Here is a 21,743-nt window from a genome sequence, read left to right as displayed (position 1 = left end):
CTTCTTTATATAATCAAATGGCTCAAAGGACTTGGCATTCACTATAGTGTGTAACCAAGTAGACCTTTCCTTTATGGTGCTCAGGAGAAGGTCCTCTTTATGCTTTACCTCTTAGATTCTGAAAGAAGTAACAGCTAGAAACTGCTACCTCCAAACTCCTACTTTTCTAGTTATGTAGTATTTTATCCTCATCAACATTCTGTAAAATGTAAACAGTCCTTGATAGAAGCTTTTCTCTCAATTGTGGAAAACTAGCTCAACCAGCAATTATAATTAACTTACTTTATGACAACAGTGGCTACTTTTAATTTCTTCAACTAACAAACAACATGTAAGGGGACTATCTAGAACTCTTCTAAAAAATTTAACCTACGGACTAAATTAATAATATCCAGTTGTATAAACAACATCATTTCCTTTTCAGTACCGTCTTTGCTTCCCTACTCAACTACAAGGAAAGCTATAGTCTTTCTGCAAGGAGGTCTGTCCTTAAAACACCTGCTTTGGCAATTTTCAGTCTTCCATCCTGACTCTTGTCTGGTAGTATTTCAATCTTCTGTCAATAAGGCAAAGATTTAACAACATTAAAGTCAGTTTTAGAAACACATAACACAGTAGGATTCTCCTCTCATTCCAACTTAAATTTTAGTACTATCTACTTAATAATTTTTAAAATGCATTTATTTTTTCATATTTGCAATGAAAGGTCTACCATTTAGTAAAATAAACTACCATTTACAGTATGGATATTTCTTTTCTGAGTTGTAGACTCATTTAAAAAAATGGTTGCATAATGTTCCATTTGACTGGAATTATGGTATGTATGTATTTTATTTTCCAATTCCAGGCTCCCTGGATTTGAAATTGGCCTTGCTTTTTACTAGTTAGTGATCTAGGCACGTTATGTAATGTCTCTGGTCTCATAATCTGTGAAGTGGCGATAGATAATAATAGTATTTGCTTCAGTGAACTGTTAATAGTTAACAATGTTTTAAACGGCTCAATGTACATTAGTTACTGGTACTGCTAGTATGACAACTGAAGAAACACACATTTTTGAATTATAGCTCTGTTTTTTGCCTTTTGAATTACTAAAACAAATTTAGGCAAAGGATTTCTGGTTCAAAAGTTATATACATTTTTAGGGACTGCCTGGTTATCCCTGGGATTTGATTCTGTGAGATTTAATGTGAGCTGGCTAGGTCTGCCACCTGGCTTCACAAAGAATGAAGAAATGTTCGAACTACTTAACAATGATGTCACTGGGAAATGACTTTTTTAAAAATTATCTTTATTCACTTATTGGATAGAGATAGTCAGAACTGGAGAGGGGAGAGAGAGATAGAGAGACACCTGCAGTCCTGCTTCACCACTCATGAAGCTTTCCCCCTGTAGGTGGGGACCAGGGGCTTGAACCTGGGTCCTTGGGCATTCTTACATGTGTGCTCAACCAGGTGCGCCACCACCTGGCCCCTGGGAAATGACTTTTAGAAATGTTTCATAGTACACCTATATCTTCCAGCCAAGATCCTTATGATTTAATAACATCTTATGCTACTATTTACTGTTCTTCCTTGGCAGTGCCTGATAGTGAAAAAGTCTAAAAGTGATTTGAGGGGCTTGCAGCAGGCTGGGTGTGATCAACTGATGGTGGCGACAACTGCCTGAAAGAAGTTTCATCATGAGCCAGGCACAACATTCAAGGTATCCTCAGCTGGCACTTAAAAAAAAAAAAGACATCCCCCTGACAAGAAGAATCAGCTTGAGTTATGGATCTGCAAGGCAGCACCCATGCCACTTTCTACCCCAAGACTATTTCAACATATGTGATTTCATGGCAGTGTTCATAGAAGCACAGTCCAGGAGGGAACAGTGTTTACATTTAGACTTTGCTCTACTGTTTTGTAAGATATGGGTAGATCACAATCCCAAAGGTATGATTGTACTGTCTTAAAGGTATAAGGAGCATCATATATCTTCAAGTCATTCTTTTGTCCTAAAACTGCCAAAATTTTCTGTTTTTACAGACTAGCAATGCTTAAGATAAATATCAAGAGAACAAAATGGGCCGTAAAACCTCTGAAATCTCTCCAGTCTTTTTACTAGTGTCATAATTTTTCCTCTAATCATTGCTTTTTCTGCCTCTTGGCATAGGACAATGCTCTAATAATGTCACCTATAAACAGAATTATGAAATGTGGCTAAGAGCCATTTCTCAGCTATGGTAGGCAAATACCAATCTAAAAAGTCAAAGCTACACAGAAAGCAGAGGCAAAATAAGTTGAGGCCTTTGACTAAAGTTGGCTAGCAGCTATATATGCACCTCAGTAGAACTCTACCACATGGAGGAATAACACTGGGCATCCAACAACTAAAGAATTTTTTATTTTTTAACTTTGCACTTAGTGCACAAAACTCATTCAGTCTCCATTACTGTCATCTAAAGGTACAAAACCAGAGATGAAATAAATAAATCTTTAAAACAATAAAAAGCACCAGGAATATACTTCAACATATTAGAGCACTAATTTGCAAGTGTGCACTCCTAGCTTTAATATCTGGCATTATCATAAGTCAGAACTGGGCAGTGCTTTGATCCCTTTTATAAATATAAATCATTAAAAGAACGACTTTAAAAGTATTGAAAATAGGGTAATGTCAAATGCACATCCATTTTTAAAAGCAGTTTCAGAAAGCAGAGAACATTAAAAAATTGACATGGTAAGTGTACTTTTTATAGCAAACATACCACTACATCCCCTGCCCCAGGTTTAGGAGAATCTAATCACATCACATTTGACATAAAAAAAAAGTGTAGACTGGATCATATGTGATGGATAAGAAAATGGCAATACAAGATCAGAGCTGACCTCTTCCTATTTAGCCACCTAGAAACTCTCACAGTTAAGATGAGTTTACTGTTCAGCTTTATTTTCATAAAGCGTATTTTAGGAACTATGTCTAACATTTCTTTTCTGGACTTAGTTTCAATGTCACAGGAAAACTGCCAGTAGTACAAGAATTTGAGTACTTTGACATAAACTATCCTGGATAATTCTGCATATGTTAGCTAAACAATTTGCATCATTAAATACACCATCCTGTTACTGTATGTATGAAATGTTATGTCTGCCTAGCAACAAGTCTACATTATTTAAACATTAAAGTGGAGACTCATTCAGTTTACCTTTGCCTGACAATATTTTTGTTTTTCAGATGGTTCTGCAGAAAATAATTATATGCCATCCATGGAGATACTCAATGCTATAGTATAGTCATTCAGGTAATTTGAGAGAAAAGAGTAGTATGATTGAAGACTGACAGTCAAAGATAATGTTCATGCAGTTCTCAAAGAGATGGTGTGAGGAATGCAGGGAATTTGAGAGTTGCTTTAAATTCTATAGTGAATTTTCCAATCCATGAGAATTTACTTTGGAGTAAATTGAGTTCATTGATAAATGTGCTTCCATTTCCGGCTTAGAAATATTCAACTTCTATATATAGATTTCATATCTATATCTACACCTACACAGAGATATCCAAAATAGTCATGATTACTGTGATGAACTCTACATGAAAATTTTCTTGAAAACCACTGCATGACCTTTGGTCATATAGGTATGTAAAGTTTCAGTATTTCAGGATAAAGTATAGTCTGTGACATCACAAATACTTATAATCTCTATAATATGAGACTCAACTAGATAGAGAAAATTGACACAAATCCCCAATTGCAGTAACTATTTACATCATTAAAAAGGCAACTTGAAAGTTTTAGAATAAATATTGAGTACTAGCTAGGCATGCACACACAGCCTACCATATTTGGGTTGGGGGGCTGAAGTATCTTCTGGTTTGTGGCAAGCCACATGTTAATAAGAATGTTAGCTTGTAAATAGATAGGCTGTCCTGGTTATCAGTGTAGTAAAATTTATACAAAGCCAACAAATACTCATTATTCATATATTGTGCTGGATCTAAAATTAGATGAGAGAAGTTTCTGCCTCTGAGTAGCTTCCAGTTTAGTGGACTTATATATGTGAACATATTAAATGCTAAGATACAGGGGGACATCCCAAAGGTACTATGGAAACAAAACCCAGTTGAATCTGAAGTGGTCCTTGGAAATGAAGACAAGCTCTGGACAGTGGCAAAGCAGAAGCTGAGGGGTGGGGGGAGAGCAGCCAGGTTAAAGAGAACCAAAGGGACCTGGAAACCACATAATATAAAGTAAAAAGAAGTGAAGTGGCATGGTGAGTTTGGAAAATTTATTTGTTGCACACACCAGCCATTTGGGCTCCGGTGTCATTCTAGGATCCCTGACACTTTTTTTCTAGGGGGTGAGAGGGACTTTTATCAGTGAAATGGTAAAGAGGACATAGTTTAGTTAAAATTTTCTGCTGCAGTCAACTGTAATAATCCGAGAAAGTAAGGACTACAGATAAGCCATTGCAGTAGTCTCTTAATAGTTTGCTCTAAGTAAAAGATGGAGTTAACTAATCTAGGCAATAGTAACAGAACTTGAGGAGAAGAAATTCTAGAAACAGGGAGGAAAATACAAGGACTTGAATGACTCTGATGGATGGAAAAGGGAAGAATGATTAAGATGGTTTGGTTCTAGATTGTGAGCACTGGAGTGGATACACTACACTTAGAAAAAGTCAACAGAAGTGGAGTGGGGTTAGCTAGGAAATGGGCTACTTTAGTTTTGGAAAGTGCAATCAGGCAGCCTGATTGCAAATGAGTTTCTGTTAATCTGAAAAGAAGCGGAAGAAAAACCTTAAGAATGGATGGAATTGTGAGTTAATATGAGTTGGAAGAAATGACATTGTTAAAATGACCATCCCATCTATAGCAATATATAGGTTTAATGCAATTTCTATTAAAGTTCTATTGAATTTCCTTCAGGAAATAGAGCAATGATACAGAACTTCAACTGGAAGCAGAAAAACAAACAAAGAAAAAACCAGAATTGTCAAGCAATCCTGAGAAAAATTTAAAAAATGAAAGCATCATACTTCTGACTTCAAACTATACTACAGGGCTATAGTAATAAAAGCCATGTGGCACTGAAACAAAACAGACACACAGATCAATGGACTAGAACTGAGAACCCATAAATAAGCCCTCACACCTATAGGAAGGTAATTTATGATGAGAGAAAGGACATTAAATGAAGAGAGTCATCTTTCAATAAATGGTGCTAGGAAAACTAGGTTGAGAAATCAAAGGGGGGGGTCACATCTACAGATAGACAGCAGGACAAAGATAGGAGAGACTTCTAATTTGCTAATTAAAAGCTCAGTATTATGAATCAACTGTCCCTCCATCCCATATCTATTCTTACCCTGGAAAAAGTACTCTTAGTAACTTATTATGTGACATACTTAGTGGGTCCAAGTTCAATGACTGATATAATTTTAAAGGAGAAACAAGCATAAAGTGAAAAAGACATGAAGAGACAGAGGGAGAAGACAGCCATCCATGAGCCTAGGAGGGAAGGAATCCTGGAAAAGATCCTCCACAAGCCTTATAAGGAGTCAACACCTTGAACTTCTAGTTCCAGAATCATGTGCCAATACATACATGCCTATTGTTAAAGTCACCCAATTAGTGGTACTTTGTCATGGCAGTCCTAGCTGATAATACACATTTACTATGAATAAAGCTGTGGTAGAAAGGGAAAGTGAAGACTTGGAAAATACACTTTTTAAAAGGTTCATATGAGAAGTTAGAGAAAAAGCATGGTATTCTAGCTTTAGCTAGCCTCAGGATTAGAGACCAGAACCATTATCAGAGTGATCTAGAAAAATTTACTGGTGTAAAGTGGTTTTTAATCTTGCTTTAATCCATTTTTTTTCTTTTTTACCTGAGCACTGCTCAGCTTTGGCTTATGGTGGTATAGATGACTGAACGTGGGGCCTCAGGTATGTGAGTCTGTGTATATAACCATTATGGTCTCTCTTCAAACCAATAGTAGTAGTGCTTTTTCTTATCATTTTTTTTTTCCTATTTTTGTCTTGTCAGAGCTCTGTTAATTAAAGATAAATGATCTGGGCTTTGTTGGGGAAAGATGAAAACAAAAGACAAATTTAAATTATGAGAGAGTGAAGAGCAAGAATGGGTGCTTGTCAGGAGGAAGCAAGAAGCTCACAGAATTTACACAGCGTGATCTCAATTTTATTCAAACAAAGAAGTGAAATACTATACGTGGAATAGGGGTAAGTGTTTAGTGAGCAGGCTGTTGGATTTTAAGATGAACTGGGATTAAAAAAGTGGTGAGTGATACAGAGAGTTTGGCCTTGTTGGATATAGCCTCTACTGGTTGTCAGAAGAGCAGTGTAGGTATATGGGTGTGACCAAAAGATGGGGCATAAGTTAAATTAAGGGTGCCCAGTAGGTTTTAGGACTGAAAATAAGAGTAGACTAGACCTAGTTGTGATGGGAAAGGAGTAGAGAAAGACTACTAGTGAAAAATGTTTTGATCTCTTAGTTTTTTGATCAGGTTTAATGGAGATAACAGTATGACCTTGAAATGAAGAGGTCCTGAACTGTGTGCTTTTGGACATGACTACATAAGGCAAAATAGTAGGAAGACATAGTTATAGGGATTGGAGAGAAAAGTAGTAAGAGTTAAGGCTCAGGCACAGTAAGGGGAGGAGGTACAGCACACATTGAAATCTTGCAAAATAAAGGCAGAATTTGGTATAGAAAGCACCACAGTTCTCAAAGGATGTGACTAAATAGTACAAGATTTTTTGAGGGTGGTAATAAGATCAGTTAGAGGATGGATGGCTAAAGTATCAAAGAAGAAAAGCTTTCTGAATGATTTATAAGTCAGTTCCTTATCACTGAGACTGCATCCATTCATATTCATAAATACCATGTCTGGGAAAATGTGAATTTTAACTCAGATTTATAGACCCAAAGAAATAATTTCTAAAGAGTTCAGTAAGGTTTTTTGGTTGGTATTGACATAAGTCACATTGTGATGAAATATCATATATATAGTATAAAAAACTAGTCATTAAATATTATACAAACAACATACCAGAAACTCCAGGTGGTGTCTTAATGAATTTTCCATTAAAATGACCAATAACAGCTTCACACTTCTCTGTTGATTCCATCCTATTTACACATAAAAAAACATAATATTCAATACTTAGAAATTTTAGTTATCAAGTGATTCTGTGCATGTGACTACATTATTTTTTTTAATTAAAAAATTTATTTATAAAAAGGAAACACTGACAAAAACCATAGGGTAAGAGGGGTACAACACACAATTCCCACAATCAGAACTCTGTATCCCATCCCCTCCCCTGATAGCTTTATCCCTCTAGGAGTATGGTGTTGTTGTGGCGGTCTGGTGTCGGGCTGCACCGCGGAGAAGAGAGTGGACGTCCAGAGCAAAGGGGTACACAAATCCTTTATTATAGAATGGGGGGGGGGGGTTGGTTCAGACCACGTGGGGCCAGCCGGCAATGGCCGTCCCCACTACCTGACCACGGGGGGAGAGAAGGGGGCGAGATCTGAGAGAGGGGGAGCTGAGAGCCCAGGGGGGGGGGTGAGGGGGCTTTTTATTGGACAACCAGGGGTGACGTGTGGGGCCAGGATTGGTTGAAGGGGGCACTGCTAGGATTTCGCGGGGCGTAGTAAAACCTGGGGGCGGAGACTGCATCAGAATAAGTCCTCAGGAACAGTATGGCCCCAGGGTCATTATGGGGTACAGAAGATGGACTGTCTGGCTTCCCCGCTAAACATGGGGGTACTGACAGGTCAATCCATACTCCCAGCCTGTCTCTCTCTTTCCCTAATGCGGTGGGGAAGCAGGACTTTAGGACACATTGGTAGGGTTGTCTGCCCAGGGAAGTCTGGTTGGCATCATGGTAGCATCTGGAACCTGGTGGCTGAAAAAAAGAGTTAACATATAGAGCCAAACAAATTGTTGACTAATCATGAACCTAAAGGCTGAAATGGTTCAGATGATGAGTAGTCCTATTTCAGTTATATTCTAAAGGCCCATGACTATACTAGTTTTTTTTTTCTTTCTCCTGAGCCTGACATCTGGATATGCAGGTAGATCCAAGTTATTGTCTGGGGAGATGATGTCATAGCTGGAAAAAGGACCAGAAAGCTGGATCAGGGAAAAGAGTAGCTCCCAAATATGGGAAAGGTGTATAAATATTGTTGACTATAAACCCCACTGATTCGATCTGATCTGAGGCCTGTATTCAGCTCAGGATGTGACTATATTATTATAGGCTCATCGGATACAGATGAAATCTTGCAAATATGCACCAAAAAAACCCCATGCTTACCTTTTACTTAACCATTGTGTATTTCTATAGTAAAATAGCTGACCATCACAGAATGCATTATGAGTTCAGGGCAGTCTGGTCATATACATTAGCCAGAATACATTCTTAATCATAAATGACATATATTTCTGAATGTTCAAAATCAAACATATCAAATGTATAATCTTTAATACTTGGTGATTTGACAAAATATAATATTCTTATTAGCTATGATAGTGAATCAAAAACAAAGCAGTTTAAAATACTAGTGCATTTACTGCTTGATAAAATATTGTCATTTTTCAAATGGTCTCTCCTTTAACATGCTAACAAAATTACTTGATGGCCAGGTGGTGGCACACCTAGTTGAACACACAAGGACCTGGGTTTCAGGTTCCTGGTCCCCACCTGTGTGCAGGAAGCTTCAGAAGCAGTATAACAGTGCTGCAGGTGTTTCCCTCTCCCCTCCCCTATGCTATCCAATAAAAGAAAGAAAAAAAAAAAAGAGGAAAAAAATGCCCTACAGGAGCAGTGGATTTGTTATGTAGGCATCAAGCCCTAGTGTAGGCATCAAGAACCTGGTGGTTTCAAGTACTTTAGTAAAGGCAGTCCTAATATGCCTTGTTGTAACTGAAAGATTGGACCTAGCTTTTCAACTTACTTTGTATCTGCAGGTAGCTGAAACACTTGAGTAACATTTCAAAGGAAGTAAATAATTTTGATTTTTCTTTAATGGTTAATAATAGTTTTAAAAGACAATAATAGAATGAATTTTGTTCCATCTTTGGATACAGCCATGAAAGTAGTTGATTTGCTTTTTGAACAGAGAAGATGATTTTTAGATGGCAGTGACTCTTTCATTGCTTAATTTGACTTTTTAAAAATTTTTATTTACAAAATGGAAATATAGACAAGGCTATACCATAAGAGGGGTAAATTCCACACAATTCCCACCACCAGAACTCTGTATCCCATCATCTCTCTTGAAAGCTTTCCTACTCTTTATCCCTCTGGGAGTATGGATCCAGAAAGTGGAAGTGGAAGGTCTGGTTCCCCGCTGAACATGGAACATTGACAGGTTGATCCATACTCAACCCACAAAGTGAAGCATACTTTGGAGATTCCGCCTAGCCTTGGTGACTTTGCACTCATAGAGTATTTACTTATTATTGCCACCAGGGTTATGAATGGGGCTTGGTGCTTGCAAATTTTCTTTTTCTTTGGCAGCACAGAGAGAAAGAGAGATACCTGCAGTCTTGCTTCACTACTTCTGAAGTTTCCCTCCTGGGGGCTCAAACCTGGGTCCTTGTGCATAACATATGCAATTAACCTAAGGCACCACCACCTGGCCTCCAAATATATATATATATTTAAATTAATTGATTTGAAAGAGACAGAGAGACACCTGTAGCCCTACCTTAACACTTGTGAAGCTTTCTCTCTGTGGGTGGTGACCTGGGGATTAAGTCTGGGTCCTTGAGAGCAGTGTACTGTGTGTGCTTAACCAGGTGTGCTTCCACCTGGCTCTGCCTTCAAATATTTTTGTCTTTTTTAAATATCTTTTCATATTATCTTTTTAAAAAAATCTTTATTTATTGGATAGAGACAGTCAGAAATCAAGAGGAAGGAGGAGACAGAGATGGAAGGAGACAGAAAGACACCTGCAACCCTGCTTCACTACTTTCAACTACTCAGTCCCTACTCTGCAGGTAGGGACTGGGAGGTTTTTACATTGAGTGAATTACATTATGTGCGCTCAACCAGGTACACCACCACCCAGCCCCTATTTTTGTCTTTTTAACATTACATGATCTAAAAAAAAAGAGTAATGAATTAAATCTGGGATAACACTAGACCTTGCTGCATTATTTGACAATGAAAATTTCCCTTCTTTGCCTCAATTTTTCTTTTTATTAGGAAGTTAATGGTTTACTATACAATTGTTGGCACATGTATACAGTTTCTCATCATGACAGGTGTCTGAAAAAGACTCCCACCCCCAACTTAGGTCCTTTTTCATAATCATGTACCAGGATTCGAAAGCCCCCTACCTAGCTCAGGGTCCTTTGCTTTGGTGTAGTACACCAAACCAGTCCACATTTTACCTTTCTGTTCTTGTTTCTGAAGTTCTATGTATAAGTGAGATTGTCTTTTTACGACTTATCTCATTTTAAAAATAATATTTTATTTATTAATAAGAAAGAAAGGAGGAAAGTGAGAAAGAACCAGACATCACTCTGGTACATGTGCTGCTGAGGACGGAACTCAGGACTTCATGCTTGAGAGTCCAATGCCTTATCCACTACGCCCACTCCTGGACCACACTGGCTTATCTCATTTAACATTATTCCTTCATAATTCTATCCAAGAAGAAAGTGATTTTATCATTATTAATAGTTGAGTAGTATTCACTGTGTTTATATACACCACAACTTCCTTAGCCACTCATCTAATTTTGGGCTATTATAAACTGCTGCTATAAACAGAGCTATACATACAGCTTTCTTTGGATAGGTGTGTTTGTTTTTCTAGGGTATGTTCCCAAGAGAGGTGTTGCTGGGACATAGTTTGTCCATTTCTAGTATTCTGAAAAGTTACCAGGCTGTTCTCCACAGGGTTGGACTGATATACATTTCCACCAGCAGTGTAGAAGAGCTCCTTTACTCCCACAACCTCTCCAGCATTTGTTGATACTATTCTTTCTGATGTATGACATTCTCAGGAGTGAAGTAGTATCTCGCTGTCTTTATTTACATTTCTCTGATAATTAGTGACATGGAACATTTTTTCATGTGTCTGTTAGCCGTTTGGATCACTTTGGTGACTATTTTGTCCATCTCCTCTCCCCACTTTTGGATGGGGTTGTTTTTCTGCTGCTGATTTTTGGCGAGCTCTTTGTATATTTTGGTTATTGATGTATGGCATAGAAAGATTTCCTATTCTGTAAGGAATTTCTCTATTTGGTTGGTTGTTTTTGTCTTGCAGAAACGTTTCAATTTAATGTGGTCCTATCAGTTTATTTTTGTTTTTGTCTTCCTTGCAATTTTACTTGGGTCACTGATACCTGTAAAACTTAGATAAAAAGGAGGTATGCCAATGTTTTTCTCCAAATATTTGATGGTTTCTGGCTTATCACCCAAATCACTGATCCACTTGGAGTTAAGCTTTGAGTCTGGTGAGGTGAAGTGGTTCAGTTTCATTCTTCTGCATGTTTCAAAACAATTTCCCTAACACCATTTGTTACAGATATTTTTCTTTTTCTTTTTTAATTTTTCATTAATATTTTGGGCCCCCTTGCAAACAATTAGATACCCAATGGTGTGGGACTTTTTTTTTTTTTTTTTTTTAAATTGCCAGCAGGGTTATCACTGGAGCTCAGTGACTATTCAACAGATTCAGTCTCCTGGCAGCCATTCTATTATCTCTTTCATTTGTTGCCAGAGGGAAGGGTGAGACACTTGCAGCACTGTTTTATTGCTGTGACACTTCCCCAAGTCACATATGGAACCAGGGGTTTAAATTTGGGTGCTTGCACATGGTAATGTGTGCACTCAGCCCCCTCAATTTTAGTATGATCTGTAGATAGACTTTCAGATTAGAACAATGTAAAAAAAAAATCAAAGTTCCTTCTGATGAAATTTCCCCTTTAGAAACAAAGTTAACTATTATACTGAAGGAGAAACAGGCTGAAAATAAGATGTATTTCTACTGAATTTTTAGAATTATCTGCAATACTTTACTTCTTTAATAAAATCATAAAGCAAAGTTATAAAACACCGTAACCAGTGTTAACAACTGGTAGTTAGGTGTCATACAGATTTGCTCAGTAAATATTTTAAATATATAATTAAAAAAATCCAATTTACTCACTTGCTAAATAAAATTTTGATGTACCAATATATTCACATAATTTAGGAGGCTGTTGTTATTTTTAAGAAGTTTTAAATGTTCTGCTCTAACAAGCAGATGCGATCTGGCACATTTAGGGTGGCATGACATTGGCGTGGTCTAATTAATTAGGATATTAAGGTGTATACTTTCAGAACAATAGCTCTTACGATACTTCTCTGTCCCAAGGCTCAAGAATACTAATAAAATCCCCAAATATTTGGAAACATGTAAATAAACATTTATACATGATTTAGGCTTTTGGTGCAACTGATTAGATAACCTTGGTTTAAATCCTTTCTTCCTGCTCAATTTTTATAAATTTATTTATTTATTATTTATTATTTATACCAAGAGAAGTAGGAGAGCTATTACTAGTGATATAACAAAGATAGCACAGAAAGCTTACCTAGCAAAGCCAACACCACGACTTGTACCACTGGAATCACGTAGTATCCTTGTAGAAATAACTTGCCCATATGGTTTCAGCATATTTTCAAGCTCTTGTTCATCCATGGACAGTGGCAAATTAGAAATATACAGGTTGGTAGGATCTTGTTCCTGTTGCTACAACAAAACAGAGAGCTGTTCATTAATTTCCAATAGAAGGTGAGAGATATTTATGTTAGCAAATCTAGTTTTATTTAGCCACTCTCTATGTTTTAAAGTGAGATCATAGGGTCAAGAGAATATCCAAGTCACCTTACACACTTGAAAATAATGTCTGTGGCTTAGACACTCTGTGCAGGACTGACATGCCTAGCAGATCTAGAAGCAGAATCGGTGATGGGCACTGCCGAGTTGGAAAGTATGTCCCCATAGAACTACAACTCTTAGCTGTCCACAGCATTCCCCAAAATAATTAATTTCTCCTGTGCTACTATTTCTAGAAGCCCATTTCAGGCACAGTTCAGAGATGTAAGACAGATTTTTGGACCAACTCATTTAAGGTCTAGTAGAGGATTTACGCAAATTTTCCCTCCTCTGCTCACTCAAAAGTAGTGATCACCTATGGGGAAAGGAGAGGTTCCACCTTAAGCACAATAAGAAAATTCAAAGATATATAAAACAGTGAATGCTGACTAAAACAGATTTTAGAATCTGAGTAAAACTTAACTAAAAGTAGACAGGCTCCAGATCAAATCGATGGGGTTTATAGTTAACAATATTTATATACTTTTCCCATATTTGGGAGTGACTCTCTTTCCTGACCCAGTTTTCTAGTCCTATCCCCAATTCTAACACCATCTCCCCAGACAGTGCTTTTGGCTCACCTGCATGTTAGTTGTCTGGCTCAGGCTAAAACTAGTAAAGTCATGGGCCCCTTGGAATATACTTCAAATAGATTTACTAGCTTTTTCCAAAATGAAGACCCCCAAATCCTCATCTGCAAAATTCTTGCATTTAGGTTCATGGTTAGTCAACAATTTATTCTGCTTTATATCTTAACACTTCTTCAGCCACCAAGTCGCAGATGCTACCATGATGCCAATCTGACTTCCCTGGGCAGATGACTCCATCAATGTGTCCTGGAACCCCGCCTCCCCAGGTCCCTGCCTCACCAGAGAAAGAGAGACACAGGCTAGGAGTATGGATCAACCTGCAAACACAGCGGGGAATAAAGAAGCCAGACCTTCTTCCACCTTCTGCACCCCATAATGATTCTAGGTCCATACTCCCAGAGGAATAAAGAATAGAAAGCTTTCAAGGTAGGGGATTGCATACTGAACTCTGGTGGTGGGAACTGTGTGCAATTGTACCCCTCTTTTCCTATGGCTTTGTCAATATTTCTACCTTATAAATAAAAATACATTAAAAAAGTAGACAGGAAGGGCTTTTGTTTGTTTTTTGACTATATTGCAGAGTCTCAAGCCCTAACCCAGACCCAAGAATGCAGAAACTGCATTTTAGTGAAATCTCCTAGGTGATTCATATGCACATGAAAGTTCTAGAGGCAAAAGATCATTTCCCACTTACTTTTCCTTTACTGAGTTAAAATCAGAGGAAACTAAAGACAGCAACATGATTTTCTGAGAACTGGTAACTGCTGTGCCCATTTACCATGAACATGATGCTCAATCATAGAGGGAAAAGCTTAAGTGACAACTAAAATATCTTGTTACCAAGTCAAAAATTCATCTCTAAGGCCAGAAAGCTCCCTGAGTAGGGCATATGTCTAACCATAGACACAACCCATCTTCAAGCCGTGACACCACATCAAGTGCTATGATGCTGGGGGACAGTTCTTTTACTGTGGGGTCTCCCTCTCTATCTGAACGGAAAAGAAAAATTGACCTGGGAGCAGTGAGTGATACCATGATTAAGGGAGGTCCTAACTCTAAAAAAAAAAAAAAACCATAATTATTGTAGAATTTGTATGGTATGATCATACACCTCAAAATAACTTAATTTTATCATGGGAGAATTGGTCACATGTGGAATGCTTATAAAGGGTCTACAATGTAGGAACAAAGTGCCTTCTAAATGATTTTTAGTTGCATGTATTAGTAGAGTTGTAAGTTGTAAAAAAAAAATGATATTCTTCTTTGAGGTCTTCATTCAACTAGAGAGTTTAGTAATGAAAAAAAAAGGCAGTAAAATTAGAATCCAAGAAAAAAAAATATTTTTCAAAGAAAAGGGAGAGTTGACTACTGGAGAATATTTACTATGATTTTAATACATTTGCTTTAATAGTAATAATGTAGAACTAACAGTTTTCTTTTCATATGGTCAAACATATCTTTCAAAAATTCCCTACAAAGTTGCAATAAATAAGAAACTACTATACTGTTACCACCACAATCACAAAATATCCAGTCTCCAAAGTGTCTGTGCATTCCAATTGATATATTCATACTGAATGGAAGATATAACACTTTTAGGAAATAGGGGTGGTTCCTGAAGGAGGATAATTTAGTCTCTTCAAAATAAGTGACAGCCATAATTCTATTTTATTACATAAAATATTATGTCTGGAAAAAAACAACTGTTATGTAAACTATGGGTGGCCAAACATAAAAATGGGGCCAAAAGTCTTTTATGGTATGGAAAGGGTTCAATGATTTCTCTAACAAGTAGAAGCTAGATTCCACATTGGCTGTGAGATGGATAAATGGCTACTAATGTTCACTTGAGCAGAAAAACAGGCCTTAGAGGTCCCGTGTGGTGTAAAAGCACTCAGTCATCATCTGAAAGAAATTAACATGTTCATGTGGAATGGTTCCTAAAATGCAAGAAAGGGTCTTGGCAGGAAGACTAGATACCTGTTTTCTCTTGTACTGAATAGGTTCACCAACCAACAGATAGCTGCTTATGGACATTATTAATGCAAACTGCTTGAAGCATGGTACACCTCTGCAAGGGTGGGTGATTAAAGGCTTGCTCCTTTTATTTTTTATTGCTGCCTGTTTATTTTTTTAAAAAGCTAACCAACAGCAAAGTAACATACGTCAATCTGCTGATCCCCAGCAGGTGGTAAGAGGTACTGCTGAAAGTTCTACTGAATTCACTATTATTAACAGCTATCACCAAAACTGATTTTGGTATTATGACTTTTCATCTCATTATATGAGTTTTTCGTTTTCTTTTAATAGATTCTTAGCCTTCTATTTTGGAAATGCCAATAGTTGAGACATGCTAAATCAAATCTAAATAGGAATGGTCTTATATCAATTATCAGAGGCCAATCAGCATATTCTTTAATGTCTTGTGGAGTGGTGTGTACCTGAGAACTAGGGTCTCATACTTGTAAAGCCTGCACTCAAACACTGGGTTACATCCTTGCCCTTTTACTGTCTTATTATTAATTCTCCATGTCTGTCCAAGTTGGGAAGAAATTTTTTCATTTAACTGACTTCTTTGATCATAAGCAAAATAAACATTTAATATCTGCAATATGCCAGGTACTAAGCAAGACAATGCAAATTAAAACATGAATAAGAAACTATCACTGTTATCTCATATTCTCTATTTGAGGTTTCTCAATTGTTTTTAAATATTTGTGGAATCCCTTTTCGATCCAGACAGTCAATGTCAAACATTGTATCTTCCTTTACTCCCCAACCTGAAGATCCCTTGATTAGTACTTATTACATAAGACATTAAGCATTTAAAGTATGTGGCAATGTGAATTTCAAAACCCAGAAATATCCTCATTAATTCAGATGACAAAAGTAGATAGTGTTAGGGTCTTTCATCACCCAACCATGGGAGTCAGATCTAAACTTCTTACAAAAAAAAAAAAAAGTATTCTCAAAAGGTGTATGCCAGCTGCTTCTTTATCAGAGAGAATAAAAAGGCTAAGTCAACTCCAGGTATAGTTCTATAGATATAGAATAGTATTATTCTATAGAATAGTACAATAGATCTTCTAGCATTTGGAATACCTTTTATAATTCTAATGATGTACTAAAAAAGGAATATTGGCTTAATGTCAGTGTCTCTGAAGCTGTGTACAGTTCATCTGCCTTTCAGATGAAAGAGGAAGGGACCATTTTTATAGTCAATTGACACTATCAACTCTTCTAAGGAGGTAATTGTAAGGTACTCATTATCAACACACAGGAAAGATGGCATTCAAAATGCACAGCCACCATCACATAGTTTGCGAGCCCACTTTTGACTACATGCATCATAAAAACTGTCCAAACTGCATACATTTGATTTACAATGTTACTTAAGATTATAGGCAGTGAAAAGTTGCCTGTATAAGTCTTCATTGGACCTCTCTAGGTAGGTCATCTACATATATGGCACATTGTTAAAATCAGACTCATTCTGTTTCTGAAGAGGCCATAAAACAATGGTGTCGGCATTCCCACATTCCAGAGTGAGAAACCAGACCACCTAAAGTTTGCATAGAAGCTGTCTAAGAAGTAGTTTGAGAAGCTTAGTTGACCACCCACTTCTATCTTTCTATGATATCAGAGAAGCTTAATGAATGTATATGTGGAGATACCATTAATGTGTTCTAAGTCTATGTGGGTTCCTTCACTATCTCTGCCAAGCATGTAAGGGAGGTTATAACAGATCACTTGTGAGATCTGAGTTTCTTGGAGTTTGGATGACGTAATGAAGCAACGCCTAATTATTTTTTTTCTCTCTGTCCCTCACCCTCAATCTAACAACAACAACAAAAAGTCTGCTGGTGGAATCCTGAAATGTCTGGCTTAAACTTGAGTAATATAAAAGGCAGAGGGTAGTTGAAGGGACTGGTTGGAAACTCTACCATATAGAAGTGACAAATGAATTTGTACATCAGATGTGGGACATGCAAGGAAGACTTGGCGCACAGTTCACAGTTGTGATGGGCAAGATTTCAGAAGGAAGGAACTGAAAGTAGACTTTTAGCATTTATCTGAGCTAAGGCTATCTGTCTTAGTACATTTATTCTCTAGATTCAAAGAACTCTAGAAGAAAGAATAATTGGTGAGACAGCCAACTACGTACATTTTGGAAAAATGTACAAAAACATACATTTTGGAAACAGAAATTTTTAGTTTGGAAAAGCTAAAAATATTCTAATTCTATAATTGATTTAGCCACTTAGAACAGACCTAAGCAGGGGAAAGGCTGAAGTTTTTTATTTTTTATTGCCACCAGGGATATCATTGGGGCTAGGTGCCAGCACTATAAAACCACTGCTCCCAGGTTTTTTATTTTTATTTTAGATAGGGGAGAGGATAAGACACCTGAAGACTGTCTTTACTTTTGTGAAGCCTCTTCCATGCAGGTGGGGAGCAGGGGTTGAACCCTGTAAATAACTGGATCCATCACCGCTGGGACCCCTGGCTGAAGTCTTAATATGACATTCAAATTTAACAGAATTGGACATTTATATTACAGGCATCACAGATTTAAGAGGAATAATGTGGTCTTGAAGAATCCAACATTTTAGTTAACCAGAGGGTATTTACTATTGGAATAGAAAATTATGTACTATATTAATACTAATCATAACCCAAGTCAAATTCTTAAAATATATCTAAATACTTGTGAAATATCTGTATATACACACTATTAATGTTGGAATTTAGAACTTTGCTTCCTGATTGCTTTGTAAATTGTAATCAGAAACATCTAGACTCACATTCATTCATTTTTAATTTTTTAATCTTTATTTATTTATAAGATAGAGACAGAAATTGAGAGGGAAGGGGGTGTTAGAGAGGGAGAGAGAGGCAGAGACACCTGCAGCCCTGCTTCACCACTTGTGAAGCTTTCCCCCTGCCGGTGGGGACTATGGACTCGAACCTGGGTCCTTGCGCACTGTAATGTGCACTCAACCAGGTGTGTTACCACCTGCCCCCCACTCACATTCATTCTTCTATCAGTAGTTTTGAAAACCTCTATATATAATTCAGACATTGTGTAAAATTATGCACTATCTGGAATATTATCTTGGGAGTTCCCTATATAACACTTTAGTTAAAATATTTTACTGCAGGTATTTTAGTATATATGTTTATAGAAATAATTGAAAATTATTTTTTTTAAAAAAAAGAAGAGGTATTCTACAAAAAAAAAAAATAGTAACAATTTGAAGGACCTGAAATGAAAGGACCAACTGAAAGGAATTTTTTAAAATAATCAGAGTGATCAGAAAGTCTTGGAACCCGTTACTGATGGCCTTTTTGGTCATTACCAGGCCATCCTGGGGTCCTAGTCAGGGAGTCCTAGGATTCCCACATACATATGATGGGCATAGACCTCTAACAGAACCCTTTCTCCACCATCACCTGGTCATCTCCAACAGGAACAGTATCATAAACCCTCTTGTGGCCCTCTACAGAACTTTGCCCTCAATGTAGAACAACAATGGTAGAAACTGCCCCACTCTTCAAAGAGAGACTGAGTCAACATACTCTGCCACTCGAGTAAGACTGGTCCTGAAATGAGTGTAGCCTAGAATGTTCCTAGCTATAACCATGGAATGTGAGCTCAGACTGACAAGGATACAGAAGTTACACAGGCTCTTGTGCTTAATATGCATAGACATGCGCCCCAGATCAGATCGATGAGGTCTACTGTTAAAGGTATTTACATACTTTTTGCATATTTGGGAGCTTCTCTCTGCTCTGATCCAGCTTTCTAGTCCAATTTCCAATTCTGACACCATCTCCCCAGACAATACCTTTAGCCAACCTGCATATTAGTTGTCAAACTCAGGCAAAAATTACTAAAGTCAGAGCCCCCTTTGAATATACCTAAAATATACTTCCTAACTTTTTCCAAAAAGAGGACCCCAAATCTCACCTACTATATTCTTACCTTTACGTTCCTAGTTATTGAACTATTTGTCCTGCTTTATATCTTAATGCTTTTCAGCTACCAAGTTGCAGTTGCTACCTTGACACCAGTCTGAAGTCCCTGAGCAGATGACCTCACCAATGTGTCCCAGAACCCCATCCACCTCTCCAGAGCCCTGCCCCATTAGGGAAAGATAGAAACAGATTAGGGGTATGAATCAACCTGCCAACACCCACGTCCAGTGGGGAAGGAATTACAGTTGCACCTTCTGCACCCCATAGTGATCCTGGGTTCATACTCCCAGAGGGATAAAGAATACGAAAGCTTCAAATGGAGGGGATGGGATGGTGGTGGGAATTGTGTAGAATTGTACCTCTCTTAACTTTCGGTCTTGTCAACCACAAATCAATAAAAAGGAAGGAAGGAAGGAAGGAAGGAAGGAAGGAAGGAAGGAAGGAAGGAAGGAAGGAAGGAAATAAGTAAGTAAGTAAGTAAGTAAGTCATGGAACCTATCCTGCATTGAATTCATGAGAGGATATGGACAGAGTGGAAGACAAATCTACTTGTGTCTATAAAATCCTATAAACCTATTGTTTAGAGAGGCATCATTCTGTACCTAATTATGCAATGTAGGTTTTACATATCCACAATAAATGTATTTAAAGCCTCTGTCATAGTTATTCAATGATTCTGTAGGAAATATTTCTACATTATGGAATAACCTGAAAAAACATTGTTAAAATTTAATTTCTGCTTATTATTATTTTAAATATACTTTATCTTGATGAGAAAAACCAGAACACTGTTCATTTTTACCTTATGGTGGTGCCAGGGATTGAACCTGGAGCTTCAGACATGAAAGTCTTTTGCATAACCATTATGCTATATCCCTAGCCAAATTTCTTTTTATTTTAACTTCAAGAAAATCTGTTATAAATCTAACTTAATCAAAAAATTTTAACATTTAAAAGTCAAGGATAACTTTAACAAGGCATTGCTTTTTTTTTTTTTTTTTATGTTTTAATGCGAGAAAGAGACACCAGAATACTGCTCAGCTGTGGCTTATGGTGGTGCTGGGGACTGACCCAAGAACTTCAAGCACAGGAGTCTTTTTTTATAACCATTATGTTGTCTCTTCAGCCTTATAAGGCAGTTTCTTTCATCATTTCCATAAACCTTTATCTTGATACTTTAAAGCAAATCTTTGTCCTACTAAATGCAAGTATGTCCCTGGGTAACAGAGGTAACAGAACTCTTTACCAGAGTCTTTTAACTTAATTATGATTATCTTAGGTATACAATTGGCATAATATAGGTAGGTTAGAACCCAAGCTTATATTTGGGCAATAAAGACTAGGACATACTACTCAATAGCGCTATAAGTTCATCAGAAATAAATCATGAATAAAACTATAGCAGAACTACTAATTAGTAGGCTTATGTTGCATAATCAATGCATAAAAACATCTGACTTTTGTACAGAAGAGCTTAATATCTTATACCAAATTTAAACTACTAATATAGTTGTATAAAGCACATAAGCATAATATGTCATTTTTTAGAATACAGTCATCTACAATTATTTCCTGAAGTTTCTAAAAATATATCAATTTTAAGCATTGTTAATGTAAAATAATTCATATTTTTTGATTTAGCATTGGTTTATATTTCATGTAAGTATACAATTCATTGTACCCACTACCACCATGCCAAATGGGACCTTCCATTTATACCCCCTCAGCCTACAAATACTGATTACCTGAAAAAAATCTGGTGTTATTTTCCAGTTTGCTATAGGGTTTGATATATAAATATCTAAGCATTAATAAAATGACTCCACATAAAATTCTGGGAAGCAGTTTTTGGCAGAATAGATATTACTGAGGAGATGGAGGCATAAGACGAGTATCCAGAAGTAACCACTGATAGCTGATGGAGGGGGAGGATGCAAATGATGACAGGGAAAGCAATGTATGTGGTTTAGAGCTATAGCCCGGGACTAGAGAAGGTTCTCAACTCACCTTTGCCATTTGAGCTTGAACCCCACTAGCCTTCAGTGCTGACACAGCTTTCTGAGCTGCTGTAGGACTATCAAAGTCAACAAAACCATAACCTGAAATGCAAAACACATTTAGTTTTTAAGCTACTACTTTATGTAGTTTTCTGATGCAAATAACAGAAATGAAATCCTTAGGTACTGATAGGACTCAGATTTAAACAGCTGCAATGCAGCATCCTCTTTAGATGGCCCTACTGTGCCATCTGCCACAAGCAGATTTCCCTTCAAAACAAAATGAAAAAACA

The 21,743-nt window shown here is 37.1% G+C and overlaps 1 protein-coding gene across 8 annotated transcripts in view; it reads right to left on the bottom strand.

Annotated features, from left to right (window-relative positions):
* The window catches only part of RBMS1 (RNA binding motif single stranded interacting protein 1), a 277,109-nt gene that overhangs the window by 21,063 nt on the left and 234,303 nt on the right, over nucleotides 1–21,743 (bottom strand). For all 8 annotated transcript variants that reach the window (XM_060177877.1, XM_060177879.1, XM_016188449.2 and 5 more), the window contains exons 4-6: nucleotides 21,461–21,552; nucleotides 12,601–12,758; nucleotides 7,052–7,131 (exon numbers count right to left, since the gene is read on the bottom strand). In XM_060177877.1, coding sequence (XP_060033860.1) covers nucleotides 7,052–7,131; nucleotides 12,601–12,758; nucleotides 21,461–21,552 — 330 coding nt within the window. The remainder of the gene's footprint in view (nucleotides 1–7,051; nucleotides 7,132–12,600; nucleotides 12,759–21,460; nucleotides 21,553–21,743) is intronic.

The sequence above is a fragment of the Erinaceus europaeus genome, chromosome 18, assembly GCF_950295315.1.
Source record: "Erinaceus europaeus chromosome 18, mEriEur2.1, whole genome shotgun sequence".
Lineage (NCBI taxonomy): Eukaryota > Metazoa > Chordata > Mammalia > Eulipotyphla > Erinaceidae > Erinaceus > Erinaceus europaeus.
This window is presented reverse-complemented; position numbering and strand designations above follow the sequence as displayed.